Below are 20,833 nucleotides of genomic sequence, written 5' to 3'. Positions count from 1 at the left end.
ATATACAATGGAATGCTAGTCAGCCATGAACAAGAATGAAATAATGCCATTTGCAGCAACAGGGACAGACCTAGAGATTATCATACTAAGCCAAGTCAGAAAGAGGAAGACAAATACCATACGATATCACTTACATAGTGGAATCTAAAATACAACTCAAATCAACATATCTATGAAACAAAAACAGACCCATAGATACAGAGAAGACACTTGAGGCTGCCAAGGCAGGGTGGTGGGGGTGGTGTAGAAGAGGGAAGGAATGGGAGTTTGGGTTTAGCAAACTATTAATATATATAGGATGGATAACAACAAGGTCCTACCTACGGTATAACACAAGGAACTATATTCAATATCCTGTGACTAATCATAATGGAAAAGAATATGAAAAAGTATATGTGTGTGTGTATAATTGAGTAACTTTGCTGCACAGAAGAAATTAACATTGTAAATCAACTATGCTTCAATAAATTTTTTTTTTAAAAAGGAAGAATCAGTTTCTCTTTAGAGTAATTAGGATAGCTGTTGAATGGTTTTAGGCAAGAATGTCAAATGCTTACATCTGTATATTAGAAAGAGGACTTTGGCAGCACTGAGAAGGAGCTGGCTTTGGAAGGAGTGAGCAAGACTTGCAGAAAAGCGACAAGCAGATAGGGCTGTTGAGGAATCCAGGTGAAGGTGATGGTGGGCTGATACTAGGTAAGAAGCTATGAGGATGGTGAAAGGTTAGACAGACTTGGGGGAATATTTGGAAGCTAGAGGTCAGCAGGAGTGGGTAGTGGATGAACTGCAGAAAGTGAGGCAGATGGAGGCAAGAATGATTCAGATTTGGGATTCAGGCAACTCGAAGGGAGGCACAGGTCCTTGCTGAGACAGGCAAAAGGAGCAGAGAACGTGTGATGGGGAAAATGAGTTCAAGGCCACGCTCTAGGCAAACTCTAATCAATTTGCTCATTCCTCTTGACTCCTTGCCTTCCACCCCAGCCCCTGACCAGTCCCCCAACCTAAATGAATCTAATCACTAGCTTCTCCATTCAAGCTTGCTCTCAACATCTAGAAAAATTTCCTTACTTGTCCATACTGACCCTGCCATAAACTTGTGGGTGTTCACCTAAGCTGGGCTCACAACACCATAGTATTGACTCTTTTTCAACCCCACCTGTCACCAGGTCTTTCCAGGTCTTTCTCCAGGTCTTTCCAGCAGATGTGATAAACCATTAATTCTCAGAGTGTGGTTCCTGGATCAGCTTCATCAGCATCCAATGGGAACCTGTTAGAAAAGCAAATTCTCTAATTTGATCTGAGACCTAGAGATTACCATACCAACCCTAACCCTAACCCATCAGACTCTAGGGGTGGGGCCCCCAAATTGGTGTTTCCACAAGTTCTCAAGCTTAGGAACCACTATTTAAATCTATGGAGATCTTTTTCTCTTTCGAACTTTCCCTGAGCCCCGCTCCACCTGTCCCAGGATCCCTAATTCCTGAGGACCCCAAAGTCCTGCCCTTGGTTCCCTTCCCAGGTAATCTAGTCTACCAGAATGCTCTTTCCAACAATCTAGTCAACACCTCCCCCTGGGTCTCCTCAAATGTAAGTCCAAACCAAATTCTTCTCCTACCCCACCATCTAAGCCTACTCCATTTTTTATGGTTTTCTGCTGATTGATTTCCTGTTTCTGTAAATGGCATCACCTCGCAGCTCCCAGGCTGGAGATCACCAAGGCATCCTTGCCTCATCACTGAAATCCATCCCCTTCCTATCACTTCCCGTTTAATCATCCACTCCCTTCTATTTCCCCAGGCCTTCAGTCTGACTACAATCCTCCAGCATACTATTTTCATAATCTTCTTAAAAGGAAAACAGTTTTAAAAAATGATATATCCCCCCTTTAAAATTTTCAACTGGCAATACATAAATTTTCAGTAAAGCACACAGGAAGGATTCTTATGGGAACATCTCTGATATTTAAGTTGGCTGGATTTGAACAAGTAATAGGATAAGTCTTCCCATAAGGGTTATGACATAAGGAGGGCCCAGCAGACACTTGGGCGCTTTGTAGACATTATTGCTAGTTTCTATCAGCCACCCTTTAGGAAAGGCATGTCTTCATTTCAAAGATAATAATGCTGAATTTCAGAGAGATGGCACTTGCCCAAAGCTACATAGCTAGTAAGTGGAAAAGCTAAGACTTGATCTCAAATCTCTTACCCCACACCTTCCTGCCTCATTCTGTGTGACTGAAGTCTTATATTAATGATATCTACTATCAAAAAGCCAAGTTTAGCACCAGCAGAAGTCTAGCTCCAGTGCATGGCCATCATTAGGTAAGCTTAACTGAGCATTGTGGTCTCTGACTTACAACACACTCAGATGCACTAAAGAACCACAGATATTTCTCCTTTCTTTACAGATTTTTTAAAAAACAACAATAAAAAAAATAGGCAATGACTGGCTCTGACTCAGAATATGACACTGTGCTTTGCTACAGGATAAAGTGGGAAGAAATCCTTCATGTAGCTACCTAGGCCGGCTGCCAGCCTCCCTGCCAATCACAGTTACAGATGGACAGTAGGTGGTTTCTTCATCTTCTCAGATCAGCACCATCTTGTAAGATGTAGGAAAGGGTAAATTGAGGATACGAAATGAAGAATAAAACAGTTGGTATTTTTTTCCTGTTGCTTTGCATATCCTGATTCTTGCCTATAAACAGATACCTCCTTAGAGAAAATGAGAAAATAGGATTAAGAGTCATGCCGGTTCTGTACTATAAAGCTGTACAAATGGAACATGACTCAAGGTAAAGAAAGCATCTTTTATAGGTTTATTGGTCCATTACTTTAAGTTAATTGAGGTAAAGAAACCTTTTTAAAATTTACAAGCTAATAGTTTTTATCAAGCAATACAAATTCATTTGTTTTACCTTGAAATGTAATACTAATCCCATAGTAAACAATGGACAGAATTTTTTTTTTACACAGATATGAAAAAAAAGTGGACAAAAATCTCATGCCAGCATCAAAAATGCAACAAGAATTTTTTTTTTATAATCTCTGGGTTCCGTAATTAAAAAAAAAAAAGTGACATTCTTTTTAAAGTTTGGTAGCTTCATGAAACAAAGACTTTGATCTATAAACCACTTTCTCATCTACAACACACATTCTCAAGCACAATTTTTTTTTTTTCACAGCTTTTGATTTGGCTTAATGCCAGCATGGACAGAAGAGAACACATTTACACAGAGGACTTCATCAATACCTCAAGGATTTTCTTTTAAAATTTTAAATGTAAAGAATGATTTCTCAAATAATAAACAGTCGATAATTTGGACATGACCTAAGCAAAAAGGTTTGGTTCTTTTTCTCCCCCCGCCCCCAACAGTTAAAAGTTAGAAAGTTTGCTGGCAGTTTATTTCATGGGAATATATCAGATGTACCTCATGTCTGAACACATTCCCGACACACAGACATCAGGGAACAGGCACATGGGGACAGAGGACAGGGTGCTACAAGACGGGACCAAACCGCGGGGGTGCCCAGGGCAATGGCGCTGACTGCCCGGAGACGCTGGTTTGTTATTCAACAAGGGCCCAGCTGACACAGGCCTCACTCTATCCCACTGGGTCACGTTTTTGCTTGCAGTGTACTATCTCCTCCTCACTTCCCCACTGGGGAAAAAGCGATTCCCCTTCCCTCCTTCCAGCAGCACCTGCGACTGGAGGGATGGTCTGAGAGTGTGAGCCAGCCTGTCACACAGCCGTGTTGGCAGGGCCTGCCTGCTCACACCCAGCCTCCAGGGAGCCCAGAATCACCTGGAGAGAGGGCTGCACTGCCTGGAGAGGTGCACTGTGCAATACCCAATCACTGGCTTTTACTAATAGTGAAAACTCTGTGACAAACGACCAAACTCTGTGAGTCAACACCATGTGTTCATTGTTTTTTGGCATTTCAACCTGTGGAGAATTTCTAGGTAAAATATGCTGCCTCTAGGTCCCCACAGTATCTTTTAAAAAGCTCTTCTACAGAATCGGGGTAAACCATTAATATGCCATCATCTATAGAGTTCTTTGTATCCGTGATTTGTCGATGCTGATACCATAATATCCTCTACAATAAAATATGTGCCAAAAGGCACGAAATGCGTCTTTCACACTTGAAAACAACAACAACGAAAAAGGTTTTGTGGTCCCTGTATTTCCTGACATTATCAAAACACATCATTTGGCAATAGCAGTACTTAGCTTTCTCTTCCCAAAAGGCAGCCCTAATTATGAACCTCACTTTCTGGCTTGTTTCTTTAAGAGGAATGAAGACTGGCTAGGTTAGGCCTCAAGTGTTTAAACTGAACAACTGATTACATCTCTAAAAACTCTTTTCTAACCAGAATCTAAAAAACAGTAGTTGAAGAATAAGGCATATTAGTAGGTGTTGACAAATTCTCAAAAAGTACAGTTAGGCATTTAACAGTCTGTGGCATGTCCAAAAGTCTGGATTTGTTGATTTTCAAGTGCTAAATACACAATGTTTATGAATGAAACAAATATCTTACTGGTTTGTTAGAGTTATTTTTTCCAAGCACTTATTTACAGGCTATCTATGGTAGTAAAAACTACCTGGATAACATTTTTTTTTTTTTTTTGGCCACAGAGAAAGGCATAGACAGTCATACCCAGAGAACATTTCAAACTCATATGATTGAGAGAACAGTCACACCCCCTGTAACACCCCTCCCCCAAAGCTTTTCTAACACACACAACCTTGCGCCTGCTCTGATCTGTGCAACATGGGGAGACCAGGTACCCTCAACCTAAAAAGCTGGCCACCTACTGGGTGGGCTGGTGAAAAAATCAGGTTTCTTAAATTCACTGAATTCAAAACTGCAAGGAGGTGAACAACTCCAACACACCCAGCTCCATCTGTAGGTCTGGCCCAGAGGGTGGCAGGCAAATCTGAGGGAAACGCCATCGGAAGAAGAGAGACCACAGTGAGTGAGTGGGTGCGCGGGCGTGCTCCACCTGGTGGCCCCTTGGGGACTCTGGGAAGGGAGAAGGCAGACGCAAACCCCAACCTAATTTTGTGTTATCCCAGCCTGATGATGAGACCATCAGGCCATGAGTGAGAGGGCAGGGACCAGCACTGGCGTACCTTACCGTGACCACACACAGACCTACACTGGCCTCATCTGTTTGGGTCTCGGGATGGCTTGAAAATGGGCTCCACCCTGACTGCTCTAAAGGGCTGTTTCTGCTCAGAAGATGGGCTAGTCTAGACTTTGCTCTCCCTTCACTCTCATCTGCTCAGGACACAGGGCAGAGAAGGACTCTCATGAGATTCAGTGAATAGTGTTGAAACAGAATCAAGTGCCTGCAACTCGAATGCTGTCAATGGCAGGGCCAAGTCATACAAACTCCGAGTGCCTCTTGGGCTGATACTGTCCCCAAAGCAAGTCCACGTGCAGACAGCCACATGGCAGGTTCCCTTCTCTAGACTGAACTGCCTGGCGTCCCGACACAAATGGCAGCCTCGCAAGCAATGAGGGCCACTTGTGCCTTTTAATTCCCCCCGTTGTGGATGGCGACTGAGAAAACACATTCAAGTCAACAACACGTAAGACACCCTCTGGGTGTGGCTGAAATTTGGCATGAAGACATACTTAGGTAACATTCACCACCATCCCTAGAGGTGTGCTGGGTTTTGTTATTTCAGCTAAAGAAAGGTGTGTGGCGGGTTCACTGGGCAGCACAGTGAAATACAAGCCAGTCACGTCCACAATCGCACTTATCTGAGGAATCGTTGTTAAGTCTTAATAAAGGATAAAACCCAACCCCGAACCTGGCCTGAGCAGGAGCAGGTTCTTTGCTTTGAGCACAGTAGCTGACAGCCTTCCTGGCAATCCAGCACGGGGTAAGGACGAGCAGTGTCCCTAAAATGCTATAAATCACCACTGCTCTCTTCAACCTCATCTGCATTTCTAAAATCGCTCAGTTTCTACAAGCTCTTTCTTCTGCCCTAGCCTGGACTTCTAACTCAGGTGAATGGAACCTTCCACTTCCCCAGCCCAGGGACAGTCAACAGGGATGACTTTCCACTCCATGGCCATGTACTCAAGTTTCAACCTGTCCACATGTGTCTAAGGTTAAGACACAGCCTGAAGCAAACCTCTCCCAGAAAATAAACACAAGAGAGGAGTTGGTGATTCACGACTTTGTGGAGCCATGAAGGATGGGGTGACAAACCAGGAGGCCGTCTTTGGCACAGAGGTCTCTGGGTCACGCATCTCATGGGGAATCACCTTTGTGATGATGGAGATAAAGAGGTGAATGCTTGGGGCTGCGGACCTTCCATGGTGGGGCCCTTGGCAATGCAAAGGGCTGGAGAGCCTCCACCACTGCCTACTATCCCTTGCCTTCTGGGCCAGTCTCCTCACCTCATCAAATGCCAGCCAGAAATAAGGGACAAAGGTTCATTTTCTGGAACAACCACTCCTCCAAGGAAGGCTGCAAGGTACCCTGGTCCTCCAAGCTCTGCTAACAGTGGCATGCTGGAGGTTGGTTTGCCTCATTCCAATTCTCCCTGGAGGCTTAAAAGTACAGGCACTTCACTGAGGGACCACATAAACAGAGAAAGACAGAAGCCCAAGATGCCTGCCATGCTTCAGAACCAGTCTTCTGCCTCCAATCATGTAAGAGGGTGACTGTGTACCCCACTTATCTCCATACGTCCCAGCAAGGAACCTGATGGGTTTCTTCTGAAGGGCTGCCTTCTTGCCCAGCTGACCTCCCACGGGAACGTCCCTGGGCTCTGGCCAGTAGCAGCAGACTAGAGTCTAGTCTTCCTGTAGCTCCTTCCATGGCTCCTCCCAAGCATTCGTCACGCCAGACATTTTTAAAGCATACGTTCCACCAGGCAAGACTTCGCACGTTTGTTCACCTCTGGGACAGTCTAGTGTCTTCTGCCAAATATCCACAGAAGGCCATCAATCCACTATCAGATACACGCCCCGATTCTACCAACAAGCTGTCAGGCTGGACCCGCACCACCACAGCCACACCAACAGGATGGTTTAGAGGTAGAATGCAACACTGACTCACCACTCGGGGTCAGTGAACTCTTCTTACCCTTTTTTTCCACTGAATCATCTCTAATTGTACCAAACGGAAGATTCACATCAGAGGATTTTAAAATGGCATGAATGGGGTCTAACAGTGCACGAAAGTACCAACTGACACACAAATTATCCCTTAAACCATGACTTTTTCAAACATGATGAAAACAAAACCAAACTCTTCCAGGCTGTCCAATGGCTGCCCCACCAGCATCACAGCCATGGCTACCCCAAGGTCAACTCTGCAGCTGGAAGCAGGATGCAGTGACCTCAGGAGGTTGCATGCTGACCAGTATTTGCAGGTTCACTTGCAAACACAGCAGGGTCTCAGCACAGCTGTTTCATTAAAAAAACAAACAAACAAAAAAATAATACTACCGCTTATTTGAGGCTCAGATTTGTAATTTTAAAGAGATGAGCCACAGACGAAAGAACACAAACATGACATAGGTAGTTTCACTTCAAGAGGGGAAAGATAATTAGCAGGAGGAAGAGATCCTTTTTGTCTATTTTGTGTTGACACACTGGAAAAGGAAACCTGTTAAGAGTCTGAAATGAAGGCTTCAAATGGAGCCAGGAGGAGATGTGAGCTTAACTAGAAGCAAAGAGTTTGCTGTCACACATGTCATCTTCGAGGCCCATCTGGATGCGGGCTCTTCTTTCTGACTAGCAAACAGCAAAGTTAAAGCACTTCATGTGGAGCATTCATTCACACTAGAGTTTACAAACCTTCACTGTATCCTAAGAACACGCCAGCCTCTCCCCCAGAGCTTGCCCAAACGTTCAGTGGACAGAGGAGGAAACATTAAACTAGCAATTTTTGGTGAGGTAAAGGCAAATTGCACAAAGTGGACACGGGAGGTGGGGCTTGGTATACGCCCGCTGACCTCAGCAACTCTCAACAACTCAGAGTTATTCCGACTTCAAGACAACAGATGACCCCTCTCAGGCCTGTCTCTCTACCCTGATGACATTTAACAAGCAAAAGAACGGTGAAGAATGTCACAGAGAAAAATGCACCCTTTTTTTCTCATTTTACATAAAACAGTTCCCAATCTACTACATTTTAGTGTCAGAAAACGAGTTTGGGGAACACTGCTCCCTCCACTTCCCAAGGCATCGGCATAAGGACAAGGACGCTGGCTGGCTGGCTCTAGCCTGGATGCACCAAGACACCGATTTAAGCGGTCCCACACGAACCGGAAACCGTAACACAGGTGTCACTCGTGACAGGCAGGCAGCAGGCCACACTCAGAGCCACACAGACCACTGTACATTAAGGGCTCTTCCTGGAGGCGCTGACACCACCTTCCAGGCCGAGATGAGTCAAGGCCCGTGGAGGCCAATGTCAGAGCGGCCGGGCGTCCACAGAAAGCAAGCGCCGCCTCCTGCTCATGCCTTCCCCACGGCCTTGCGGAGCAGGACCCGGCTCTCCTCCTCAGCAGGCAACTCTGCTGGCCCCAGAGAGGGGACTGTAAAGAGATGTCAGAACGTCAGCTGAGGGCTGACGTGCCCCTCAGTTTCAAATCTTCATAGTGTCCCACCGAGCAGGTTCTTTCACACCACGGAGGCACGCTTCTTCCGCCGAGAGATGACGCCAGCCGTTTACGGACTCCACCAAGGAATAAATACTCATGGAAAACAACTGTCGGACAGAGGCGGGGGAGGGGGAGGGGAAGGAGTACACCGAGGAGAGATGCTGCTGCGGCTGTTTTCTCGCTGCCGCGTGTCCAGCACCGCAGGGATGTTCCGGGGCGGCGGCCAGGCCCTGCGCAGGTAGGAGAGTCTCGGTCCGAGAAGGAGCCTACTTGGCCTCTTGCTTCTCCTGCAGTAGCGGGATGATCGACTCCCACGCCATGAGGCACTGGAATGACATCACACACACAGCGCATCAGCATGGAGACGTGGTCAGCTGCGAGCTCCCCTCCCACAGTCAATCCTGCTCGGTCACCTTTGTCTAATGACGCCCTATGCGGGTTATTCAGAGCTAGTAGAAAGAAGGGAGGCAACAGGTGTTTGTTTTGACTACATCCTCCTCCCCCATCTCTGTGAGAGACAGCAGTGTCTCTACGAAGCCTAAATGAACTATCTGTGAAGCTCATCCCAGTGAGTGGAAAGGTACTCACCGAAAGAAATCCCTTCCCTTTCAAAAGCAGAAGAGAGAGGCAGGCTGCAAACCCTTGGTGAGGCCCCAGCTTCCTATCCGGGGTGGAGACACTGCTCCACGTGTGGGTGGGAGGTAGAAACCATCTTGGAATGGGCCAGACGTGTGACTCGGGGAGCTCTTGTTCAGCCACCTCGGATCTGAGGTGGAGAACTACACAAGGCCTTCCTGAGAGGCAGCACCGGGGTGAAGCAGGACTTTGTGCTGAGTCACTGGGGAGGAGGAGACACACATCTCCAAGGAGACACACATCCCAAGTCAAGCCGGGGGAAGGAGTGGTGGATGGCTCACCGCTTCCTTCCTTGGTGACTCTGAAGCTGGAGAAGCTGGACTCAGACCCTACCCTACAGAAGGAGGCCTGGGGAGCCTCAAGGAACTTGCTGTCAGAGAGAGACCCAGAGCGGGGTCCGCGGCATCCTGGGTCCCGCTCTCTACCTCTGCCATCATCTCTCTTTTGGAAGGTTCTATGTCAGTGATGGGGACCAAGGCCATACCAGCTTGCCTGCTTGCTTTCTTCCCTTTTTAGCATTTTAAAAATACATTTTATTATACAACTATTACATGGAAACATTTTCACTGCAAAAAAATTCAAACAATACAAATGAACCAACTAAGTATGAGCTTTCTTTACCAAGTGAAATACCGGCCAAATGCTCAAGCTTTTTCCCACCCCAGGACCCTTACATATGTTGCTCCCTTTGCCTGGAATACTTGTTCTTTGTCTCTGTGACTCAGGTTAAAAGTTGTGTCCTCAGACTGGCCTTTCCTGCCCACTCTGCTTGCCCCTTCCATCCTGATCTGAATGATGCCTCCCTCAACTTTTCTCCCAGCTTTCTGTTCTTTTCCTGGAGGGCCTGCATCTCTCTGAAGAGGTGGTATTCTTGGATTAACATGTCTCCTCCACTAGACAGGGGCTTTCCTGATAGCTCAATTGGTAAAGAATCTGCCTACAATGCAGGAGATCCCAGTTCAATTCCTGGGTCGGGAAGATCCGCTGGAGAAGGGATAGGCTACCCACTTGAGTATTCTTGGGCTTCCCTTGTGGCTCAGCTGGTAAAGAATCCACTTGCAATGTGGGAGACCTGGGTTTGATTCCTGGGTTGGGAAGATCCCCTGAAGAAGGGAAAGGCTACCCACTCCAGTATTCTTGCCTAGAGAAGTCCATGGACTGTATGGTCCATAGGGTTGCAAAGAGTAGGACGTGACTTTTCCTTTCACTTACCACTAGACAAGGGGTCCTTACTGGAAGGACTGATGGCTAAAGCTGAAACTCCAATACTTTGGGCACCTCATGCGAAGAGTTGACTCATTGGAAAAGACTCTGATGCTGGGAGGGATTGGGGGCAGGAGGAGAAGGGGACGACAGAGGAGGAGATGGCATCACTGACTCAATGGACATGAGTTTGAGTGAACTCTGGGAGTTGGTGATGGACAGGGAGGCCTGGCGTGCTGCGGCTCATGGGGTCGCAAAGAGTCAGATGCGACTGAGCGACTGAACTGAACTGAACGGCAGGAGTCCGGCTGCTCTGTGTATCCATGTGTACAAGGAACCAGGTACACAGATAGTACACAGAAAGCATCTGCCAAGACAAGGCCCCAGGGCAGGGGCCCTGTTTGCAGTATAGTGGGAGGACACAGATAAAGGCCCTGGGTTTGAGATCTGGGCCCTGGGAACACTGGAATTAATAACCAAGAAGAGGAGGGGACATCAGCTGAGTCGGCCCTGGTGCAGTGGGAAGGTGGGGGACAGTGAGGGTGGGAGGGAGAGAGGGATGGAAGCCCCATTCACCGTGCATCAACCACACGCCAGGCACATTCCAGGTGCTCTGGCATCATTTCAGTGTTTCTTCACCATCATTCAGTGGAGAAGGATCACTCCCATTTTACAGATGAAGAAACAAAGGCAGAGAGAGGCACCCCGCCTAATGGCCCAGTCAGCAGAGGAATGAAGCCTTGGCAGCGCCCGGAATGATCTTTCCACCTGTGGGCAGGCAGGACTGTCCCCCTCACTGATAATGCGTGGGAATCCTCAGACCTGTGGACCCAGTGGAGCCAACTCTGACCCTAGTTCAGTCATTTACAAGTTGTGTGACCTTGGGCAGAGTTTTAAAACCTTGCTGAGCTTCCACGTCTTCATCTTTAAATTGAGGGCCTCTAAAACCCATGTCACAGTGTTATGGTCAAGGTTAAGTTTAAATTTAGCAAGCTGACATATGCAAAGCATCCAGCCCAATGTCAACTCAGACACACAGTGAGCGTCCGGAAGAAAGGTACTGAGGAAAGGAGGACGGCCCCTCCCCCTCCCTGAAGCAGTCCATCCTCGACCTGGCAGGCAAGGGCCATTCCGTGACTTTTTCCCTTAACCCTCCTCCAAACTAAGACGCAGACACGCTGCCTCTGAGCAGCGGCCAGAGCATCAATGTTTTTGAAGGAGATGGATTCCTCCAGTTTGGGCCAAGGACATGTTTCTAGAATTGTGGTGGGAGTAGCTGAGTTAACGGTTGTCCAGCTTGATTTCAAGTCTACAGGTTACTTGTTGAATTACGACTGGGCCATTCTTCATCTTCATTAAGCTTTTAAGAAATATTAGGATTCATTAGCAACCATGCTCTAGAGTTGGATGTGCTAGGGGCAAACCTTGACTGAGGATATTCAGCTGCAGCTTGATGACAGTCAAGCCTGTGTGTGTGTGTTGGGGATGCTTAACATGAAGTCCACAGGTCAAGGGACTCGCGAAAAAAAATTGTTTTTTAGTGTTAATAGTTTTCCTTTGTAATCCTATATCCTTTCGTATTAGGTATTTAAAAACAGTATTTTAAAGTCTATTTTAAAAAACAAATAGTGTTCTAATAAGGAGTCTCTTCACCAGATGACCAAAGGGATCCATAGAAGAATAAATGAGAAGAACCCTTGGGTGCAGAACCAGAACAGCCTGACAGGGCCCCAGAGCCTCCATCAACTGGGGGCATCCATGCGCTACAGGCCTGACTGGCAAGCACCCAGTTTCATCAGCAGGGTGTGCAAGTGAAACCCCTGTGGGCACCTGAGGGGGGCCCCCGGTTCCAAACCCAGCACCACATCTAGCAGAGGCAGGGCGAGGACACACGGGGTTCAGTAAGACTAAACACGTAAATTAAGGGAAGGAGATGGGCCTGGCAGGATCCTTCCGGACTTCTGGCAGGCCCTAACCAGAGGCTCTGGCTATTAAGGGGAGGACTGTCGTCTCATCATCAGCTCATTACCTTCTCGTAATACTGGATGTTCTTGTCGGCCATTCCCATAAGCAGCTGCCGAAAGTCCTGTCTCTTGTTGTTCTGCCACCTCTCCATGTCGGCTTTCAGATCAGCGTTGAAACACTCCATCCGATCCTGACACTTCTCCACATCTGCTGGGACCTGGGAGGGGAATGCGTACGTGAGAGCTCTGTATGTATAACAAGGACCTCATGCCCCGGGTTCATGTTTGTGAGAGACCAGATTACTGCCTTAAAATGCCACAAACACATTCCCTCCTCTGGAGGTGCAGGCATAGCCTTGGGTTTCCAAGTGAAAAAAGGAATTCTGAAAAGTGCCATCCCTGACCCAAATTTTCTAAACCCATCCAAGCTAAACAGTGACTCATGGGGGAAACACCTGCCTGTTTACAAACAGGAAGAAGAAACACTGTGATTCAGAGTCATCTGTCTTTTGTTCCTTTTAGGAGTTACCCATCTATAAGTGAAAGTGTATGTAGGCTTTGTGAGTGTTTGGCACTGCCTTGCTATTCTCCCATGCCCCATACTGAAAGAAGAAAATCAGTGTTTTCACATCATATGAACTGTCCCATTACCCGTGACGTTTCTCATTAGCCAGATAATTCACTGCAAGAAGAAGACAACTGCCCACTTTACAAATCAGCTGGAGACTTATCCATGCACTCTCAGATAGCAGATAATCAAAAATAAAGAGTCAAAACTGGGCAATTCTGGGGAAAATGGAAGGCAAGTTGTTTATGCATGCTATAAACCATGAAATTCAAAGAAGAAATATACAGCAGGCTAGTTCTAGTTTTCCTTAAGGAAGTTTGGAAGACTTTCTCAAAACAGAACTAGGTTGCCTGAATTTCACAACTTTCACTTTGCTTTGGTGAGTTTCACCCACTCTACACCCAATATTGTTGGGTGTAGATAGCTGGATAGTATAGTTCCAGTATAGTTGGAAAGAAAACACCCAATATTATAAGAAGGTAATGGGAAATGGTAACCCTGGTACCCAAAACATAAAGCTGGCTTCTCTCCTAACTCAAGAGGCTCCACTGGACTTTGACGGTGGCCAGGGGGTTCGGGGCAGGGAGGCAACCTGCCCAAAGCTGGGTCACACAGTCACCTACCAAATGCTTTCCCAAAACAAGTGAGGCCTTGTACATTTTGTATGCTGGGGCCTCTGATTCCAAATGTAACCATCAAGGTCAATCTCTACCAACCAGGGAAGCTTTATACCCAGACATTATGGGCAAGGAGCCCAGAAAAAGGCCAAGCCTGGGAAGTTGACTCCTTCAGGGTTTCCAAAGTGCTGAGGGCACTTGGCCATGGCTGAAGGATACAAGAGCAGGGGAAGGGAAGCCACCCAGGAGAGGGAATTCAAGTGTTGCCTGGCATGGAAACTATCCTGGGAGAGACGAGGATGAGTGAGAGAAGAAGATATAGAAAGGTATCCTAGGCAACTGAAAAGAAAAGAAATTGGGGGGATTCCCTGATGGTCCAGTGATTAGGGCACTGACGGTCTGTGCTTTCACTGCTGTGGGCTCAGATTCAATTCCTGATTGGGGAACTAAGATCCTGCAAGTTACTCAGCAAAACAAAACAAGTGAGGAACTTTTAAGGGCCAGGGTGAGTGTCCTCTAAAGCACCTATATTCCTAGAGGAAATTTTAAAAAGGACTCGATTTTTATCTTCTGATGCCAGAACTGCAGTCACTTTTGCCTTTCCCTGCTGATTCACCTGTTACTGTTGGCCACCTTGGGGGAAACTGAAGGAAAAACAATACTGCCTGACTTTGCATCTGCAAAGTCTGCAGAGCATCCCTGGTAAACATCCTGGGAAGCAGCCTCCACCCAGCAAACCAGGCCTGGCCTCCCCACCCTCCCGGGAGGCACAGTCCACTTCCCTTATTCCTCTTGCGACCACTGCTAACTATAGTATCTGGGGAAAAGTGTCCAGAAACAACATCCTGTTTGCTTAACAAAACTGCGGCAGCAAGGAGGACAGCCAAGCTCTGAAAGGAAGACTTCCCAGACACCGTGAGAAGAGGCGGGCAGGCGCTCTGATTCCAGGGAGCGCTCGCCTAGGAAAGATTCCTGGGTCTGGTCTGGGGATGGAAGCTCTGGACTGTATGGCTGCCCGAGCCTCAGTGTGGGAAATGTTTTCAGCTTATCATTCTCCCAACATACTCCACACGGGACACAGAGGGGACATGAAAGTGCTTAGGTCTCAGCAGGCAGATCTTGTCTCAAGTCTCCCAGAGTCGAGGTGGAAAGAAAACAAACATGGCTGGACATGGAGGGGAGATGGTTCACGTGCTTTCACTTCACTCGGAGCCTATGACTCTCACACCGTCAGGAGGAGCTGGAGACTGAGGGCAACGTGGATGCGGGAGAGGGGAGGGTGCCACTGAAGCGACACCTAGCAGAAGACGGAGGGACTTCCCCAGTGTTACAGTGGGCAGTTCACCTTGCAACGCAGGACGTGGGTTCAACCCCTGGTCCAGGAACTAAGATCCTACATGCCGAGGAGCAACTAAGCCTGCACCCCACAACTAGAGAGCCCATGTACTGCAAGAAAGCATCCCACATGACCTGGCAAGAGATCCCACGTGCTACAACTAAGACCCAGCCAAACGAGTATTAAAAAAAAGATGGTGGAAGTGGGGACTGGTGACTCCAGGGGACAGACAAGTGACGAGAGGTGAGACAACCCCTGGAGCCACCTCAGGAATGGCTCACAGGCCATAGACCCCCAAAGACAGAGAGAGAGAGAGAGAGAGAACCCCAACTGGCAGAGAACAGAACTCATGGAAGGACCCACATGCGCAGGGTTACTCGAGGAGTTGGCAAAAGTTATTAAGAAGCCTGGACACAGAAGCAGGAAACACGTCAGAGAGAGCAGAGCCACAGAAGCGCAAGGATGGAGGAGGCGGGGGGAGTGCAAGCTAAAAAGAAGGGAATAACAGCAATCTTGTGTTAAGAGGTGAGCTGTACTCTGAAGTAACCAGCTACTAAATTGCCCAACTTTATGGAGAGGAGGGCCACTGGGGCTTGTGTTCCTCTCATTTTTGTTTCTTTCTGGATGATGTCTCAATTTACCCATGAGCAACAACCAGCATTCCCTCTTATCTCAGAGTTTTGATTTTTTGACTGAGGTACTCTTAGAGGTATTGTCTGGAGGGGTTACAGATGGAAATATCTAATGCTAATGGTTGGGTGCTGCTGTTCACAACCTACCAAGAAGGACAAAAAAGTCTCCAGATAAGACTTCGCTGTTATTTAGTTGCTAAGTCAGGTACAACTCTTTCATGACTCCGTGGATTGTATTCTGTTTATGGGATTATCCTGGCAAGAATACTGGAGAGGGTTGCTATTTCCTTCCCTAGGGAATCGTCCCAACCCAGGGATCAAACCTGCATCTCCCCTGCCTCCTGCACTGACAGGTTCTTCACCACTGAGCCACCTGGGAAGCCCCAGATAAGACCTCGTGAGACCAAAATTTCTGAAGAGAGGACAAGGCTACATTCTCCATATTGGTTCCCCTAACTCTCATGAGAAGTTCCATTACAGTATATGAGTTATGGAGTGGAGGGGGAAGGGTAACACAGGATGAGATAAAGCATATATCTGTGTTAGAGAGCAGGGCGGGAATGTGAGCTCATTCAGCATTCAGAGAAACGTATCACTGAGCTCTTTCCATGCAACAGGCATTGCTCGGCCCTACATATAAATCTCTAAGTGTTCTTCTCAGAGGTAGGCTGGAGACATCATATTATCTGTTCCCATGATGACAGTAGGTTAATAAAGTCCTCAAAGATTACATAAGGCAGACATGACCCCAGTAATGGGGGGGGAGAGGGGACTCGTGGCTGCTGGGGGACAGGTGCCAGGACCAAGGACAGAGTCAGTTCGAAACAGGTGTCTTCTCAGTCGCATGCTGCTAACTGAAAAACAGGCAGAGCTTCCTAACTGGCGCCGTGTGAACGACAGCAATACTGGTCCCCCCAGCCCCCGAGGAAGTCAGAGCTGGCCACCTCCAGTTTCAAGCAATCTGGTCTTCAATCCCAATGTTCCATACAAATATTTTCATTTTCTATGTGACCTGTGAGATGGAAGAGAAGTTGAGAAAACACTGAGGCAGGGTGAAGTTTGAGAAGAGGCTACTGAATTTGGCAAATATTCAGTAAGAATGCTTTAAAAAAAATAGAAAAAAAGATGCAAACTTCAGAGAATGGCTGGTGAGGAGGGAAAAGTGAGCACCCAAGATGTGTGGAGAGCGGACACTGAGGAGAGAGGAGCCCTGGGCTCACATGCGTGATGGCTGAATGGACGGGCAGGCCCAGGTTCTCCCCGCCAGTCCCTCCAGCATCAGCCACACATCTTCCAAAAGCAAGAAGTCTCCCCCTCAATGAAGCAAAGGTTGCTGCGAGCCCTCGCAGTGGGGATAAAGGGCTCCAGCTTGGGAACCAGACATATCGGGGGTCCAATTCCAGCCATGTCTGAGCTTTTGTGGGTGGGTCACATAGGTCCCCTGAGCCCTGGCTGCTCATCTGTAAGGTGGGAACCGCATTGACAGAAGGCTGTTGTTGGAATTAAACAACGGAGGTGCCAGAGCTCTGCCCTGCTGTGGTGGGTTACTCTGCTTCCTAAACCAGGCTGAGGTCACGGCTCCTGTGGAGAGAACTGGGAGTCATCAGGCGTGCTTCTCCTCACTCATGAGAGGTATCTGGAAACAGCAGATACTCCTGCGGAACTCTCAGGCCTACGGAAGCTCCATATTCAGAAGTCCCCCTGTCTCTAGCTGCTATTTCAGAACTGGAGTTCTTGCTACCCACTGCCACATCCCCTTCATTCCAGAATGTTCACCATTCTGGTGGTTCTAAGAATTTGTAAAGGTCCACTGCCTTTGAGAGGCTTGTCCAAGTGGCCTCGAGCGCTCCCTCCCCTCCTCACCCTGAGAAGCGCACATCTAGCCTTCTGCTCCATCCACCTCAGTCGCACCACACGCCTCCACCCACGATGGTGCTATCCACTTCCAACAGCCTCTGGAAGGATCCAGTACCAGGCTTCAGTGGGTTGGGGCCTGAAACAGCCCCTCTTTTTCTTTTAACCTTTCATAAAACATTCTCTCTTGGCATCCCTTTTTTAATTTTTTGAATCAACATGTGACTATATAAGCATTTGTAGAGAATCAAACACAGAATACAATGTGCCTGGTCCCCTGGGGTTTGCCCTCACAGGAGTCCACATTAGAGTGTGCATGCTTGCTGACCAGTTTTAAATGCAATTCCTTGGGCCCCCTCTGTTTCCACTAATAGCTTTGATAGCATCCCTTTGATAGCTTCTAAGGAAGGGCAAATTCTCAGATTTCCCTAAGTCCGTGGTTCTGACAGAGGCAGCAAAAAGCAGCCAGCTCCCTCCCTGCTCAGAGCCTTTCATTTCTCCAAATTAAAATCAAAATTAAAATAAGGAAGCCGAGTCTGCACAATCAAAGCTCCACTTGCCTGAGAATAAACCACCTCAGGGTCTGTGGACTTTCCTTCACCTAAAACCACAGCAATCTTTAAATTTTACGATACAAACATTTTCCCTCCATTCCAGAGGCCTCATTATTGCCTGCCTCCAGCACAGCACATGCCGAGAAGCCGCAGCCACCGGGCTCCCCATCCACCTGGCCAACAGCTGGAGTCACAGGGCTCAGCCCTCTGTCCAAAGGCATCCACTCCCCTGTGAAATCCCAGTGAGGGACACTGAGACCCAAGAGGCCAACCCCTTCTGCTGGGTTACAAAGAAGTGGTCAGTTTTCAATACCTCTCCTTGGCTTCATATAAAATCAACTTTGCCTCACTCTTCAGAGCAACCTTTCAAGACTCAAAAGGAAGTCAGCCCCCAGACTCCCGCAGATCTTCTGTTTTCCAGCCCAGACCCCAGCCTCCCTGTGAGAACCCCCCGTCTTCGGGTGGGAGTCCTTTCCTTGCCTGCAGCCCTGGGATGGACCTGTGAGCAGTCTTGTTCCCACGACAGTTACCAACAGTAGAGCCTGTTGAGTCCTGGGGGAACATCAGCCCTGACCCACTTCCTGAAAGCCTGGCTCTTTTCTCACCAACAGCAGCTCTGGAAAGTGAAGCTCAAACATAAGACATTAAACAGAACACAGCCAAACCTTAAGCTACTCAATTTCCTACAGCAGCTGTCTCTCTGTTGCTATAGACATCTGGGAGGCGTGGGGATGCAGGGGACACTTGGGGACACAAGGAAACATTGCCCCCAACACTGCACTCAGAAAAAAAAAAAATTAATAATTAAAAAAAAAAAGTGGCCAACAAACCTAGAAAACGAAGCTCTCGTTCAGCATTCCTACTAGAGGCAATGCGGAGCCAGTCTGGACAATAGAGGACCCACCAGCACAGCATCTGTTATTGCATCAGACACTCGACTGATTCTCCCATCTTCACAGCAATCACATGGATGAATCCCACAGAGGCTGGGGACAGAGTGGGGATTCAAACCCAGGGCCATCTGATTCCAAGCCTGGGCTCCGTCTACCAAGCAGCGGTTGATTGAACAGGCCGCCAACCAAGCCCTCCACGGTCCACCAAAGCAGCGGCTGCCCCAGACCCCAAACTGGAGACACAATTTCAGCTGCCCCTACTGTTGATTACACTTACCTGCTTTGTTAAATATCACCATTGCTATACGAGAAGCAAGTTCACTTTGGAGTGGTTCAGAATCCCACAAAACAGAGGGAAGACAGACACTGCGCCCTCCCCCCGCCCCCCTCGACGCTGTGCTTAGGGTGTGGGAATGTTTGGAACCTCCAGATTGGAAAGAAACCCTTCCCCCTCTTGGAAGAACTCTTGTGGCCAAGAGAATGAGTCAGATGGGTGAGCAAGTGATGCTCCAGGGAAGTGAGGGCAACAGCAGCAGGAAGATTTCAACACCCAAGATTTCACCCAGGCCGGCACAAAGGGCACAGCACGAGGCCCGAGCCCCACAGCTTAGCTGGGTGGAACGTGGGAGCCAGAAACAGCAGCTTCCTCTGCTCCCAGGTGGGTGTGACCCGCAGGCAGCCAGTTCGGCCTATTACTCATACCCTTTAGTTCCTGTCTTTGGTAAGGCGCCATCCCAAATTGGGCTGAACAGCTACCAAAAGACCAGTTTCTGAGAAAGCTTGCACTGGGTGCTGAGTAGGTAGGACAGCTGATAAAACTATTTAAGTGACATCTTTTAAACACAGGATTTTCAGCTTCCAAGCTGGGCTAGTGGCAGAACTTCTTGTCTCTCCTTCCATCCCTTGCCAGGAAAAGTGACTTCTGTACTTATATTTAGAAGCTAAATTGTTAAGAGTGAGATTTTTAAATACAGTATCCCTTGTCATTCTTTTAAATGAGACTGAGATGTGAGCTCAGCAGGCTGCACCGTGTTCCAGAAAATCAGAGGAGCGGCTTGGAGCTAGTCAGCGGGACCGGCAGCTACAGGCAAAGAGTGGCTGGGCACACAGCATTTTAACAGTGTACCTCTTGGCTTCTGTGCTTTTGGGTGGGTTACAGTTTGGAGAACACTGATCTAGACTGTCCTCCTTTCTCCTCAGTCCCATTTCATAGATGGGAACTGCCTCTGAATCGCAGAGCTGGAAACCTCAAAAAAAAAAAAAAAAAACAACCCAGGAAACAGTAAGAGAAAGCTCAACCCCTCAATGTACATCGGACATAAAAGGGAGCAAAAAGAGGAAAAGAACAGCATCAACCCCACCCAGCTGGCACTGGTCACTTTGGTCATACCGATCAAGGGACATGAATTCACCTGGCACAGCTGTGGGGTGGCACAGCCCGCCCGCCCCAGGGGTTCCCCTGACCTTGGGCCGCTCTTCCTTCCTCAGAGCCACAGCTTCCAGTTTGGCTTCGTACTCGGCTTGCACTTGGTCCCTCTTCTTCAGCACGCTCTGTGGGCGGGAGAAAGGGAAGCGTGAGCACACCCACTGCTTCTGCACCCCGTACCTGCCCAAGCCACCGCCACAAGCTCCTAGGATGGTCTGGCCGCAGCTGACACGGGCTCTGTTCCTAGGACTGCCTGGTCGTGGCTGACATGGGCTCTGGAGAGAGCCAGTGGAGGAGGGAGAGGAGAACCGTGCTTAGAGATGGAGGTTTCCAGTGCAGTAACTCAGCCTGATGCTCAAAGTCACAGAATCGCAGGGAAGGGTGGGTGGGGGGAGCGGTGCCCAACCCACAGGTATGTGGATGAGGGAAGGGTGGGTGGGGGGAGCGGTGCCCAACCCACAGGTACGTGGATGAGGGAAGGGTGGGTGGGGGGAGCGGTGCCCAACCCACAGGT

The 20,833-nt window shown here is 48.2% G+C and overlaps 1 protein-coding gene across 1 annotated transcript in view; it reads right to left on the bottom strand.

The window, feature by feature from the left end:
* The window catches only part of SNX30 (sorting nexin family member 30), a 108,398-nt gene continuing 90,360 nt past the window's right edge, over positions 2,796–20,833 (bottom strand). Inside the window, exons 7-9 of the mRNA XM_013966270.2 lie at positions 20,358–20,444; positions 12,505–12,657; positions 2,796–8,962 (exon numbers count right to left, since the gene is read on the bottom strand). Of these exons, the coding sequence (XP_013821724.1) occupies positions 8,903–8,962; positions 12,505–12,657; positions 20,358–20,444 (300 nt within the window). The 3' untranslated portion in view covers positions 2,796–8,902. The remainder of the gene's footprint in view (positions 8,963–12,504; positions 12,658–20,357; positions 20,445–20,833) is intronic.

The sequence above is a fragment of the Capra hircus genome, chromosome 8 (assembly GCF_001704415.2).
Source record: "Capra hircus breed San Clemente chromosome 8, ASM170441v1, whole genome shotgun sequence".
NCBI lineage: Eukaryota > Metazoa > Chordata > Mammalia > Artiodactyla > Bovidae > Capra > Capra hircus.
The sequence above is the reverse complement of the archived record's forward strand: the minus strand, read 5'-3'. Positions and strand labels throughout refer to the sequence as shown.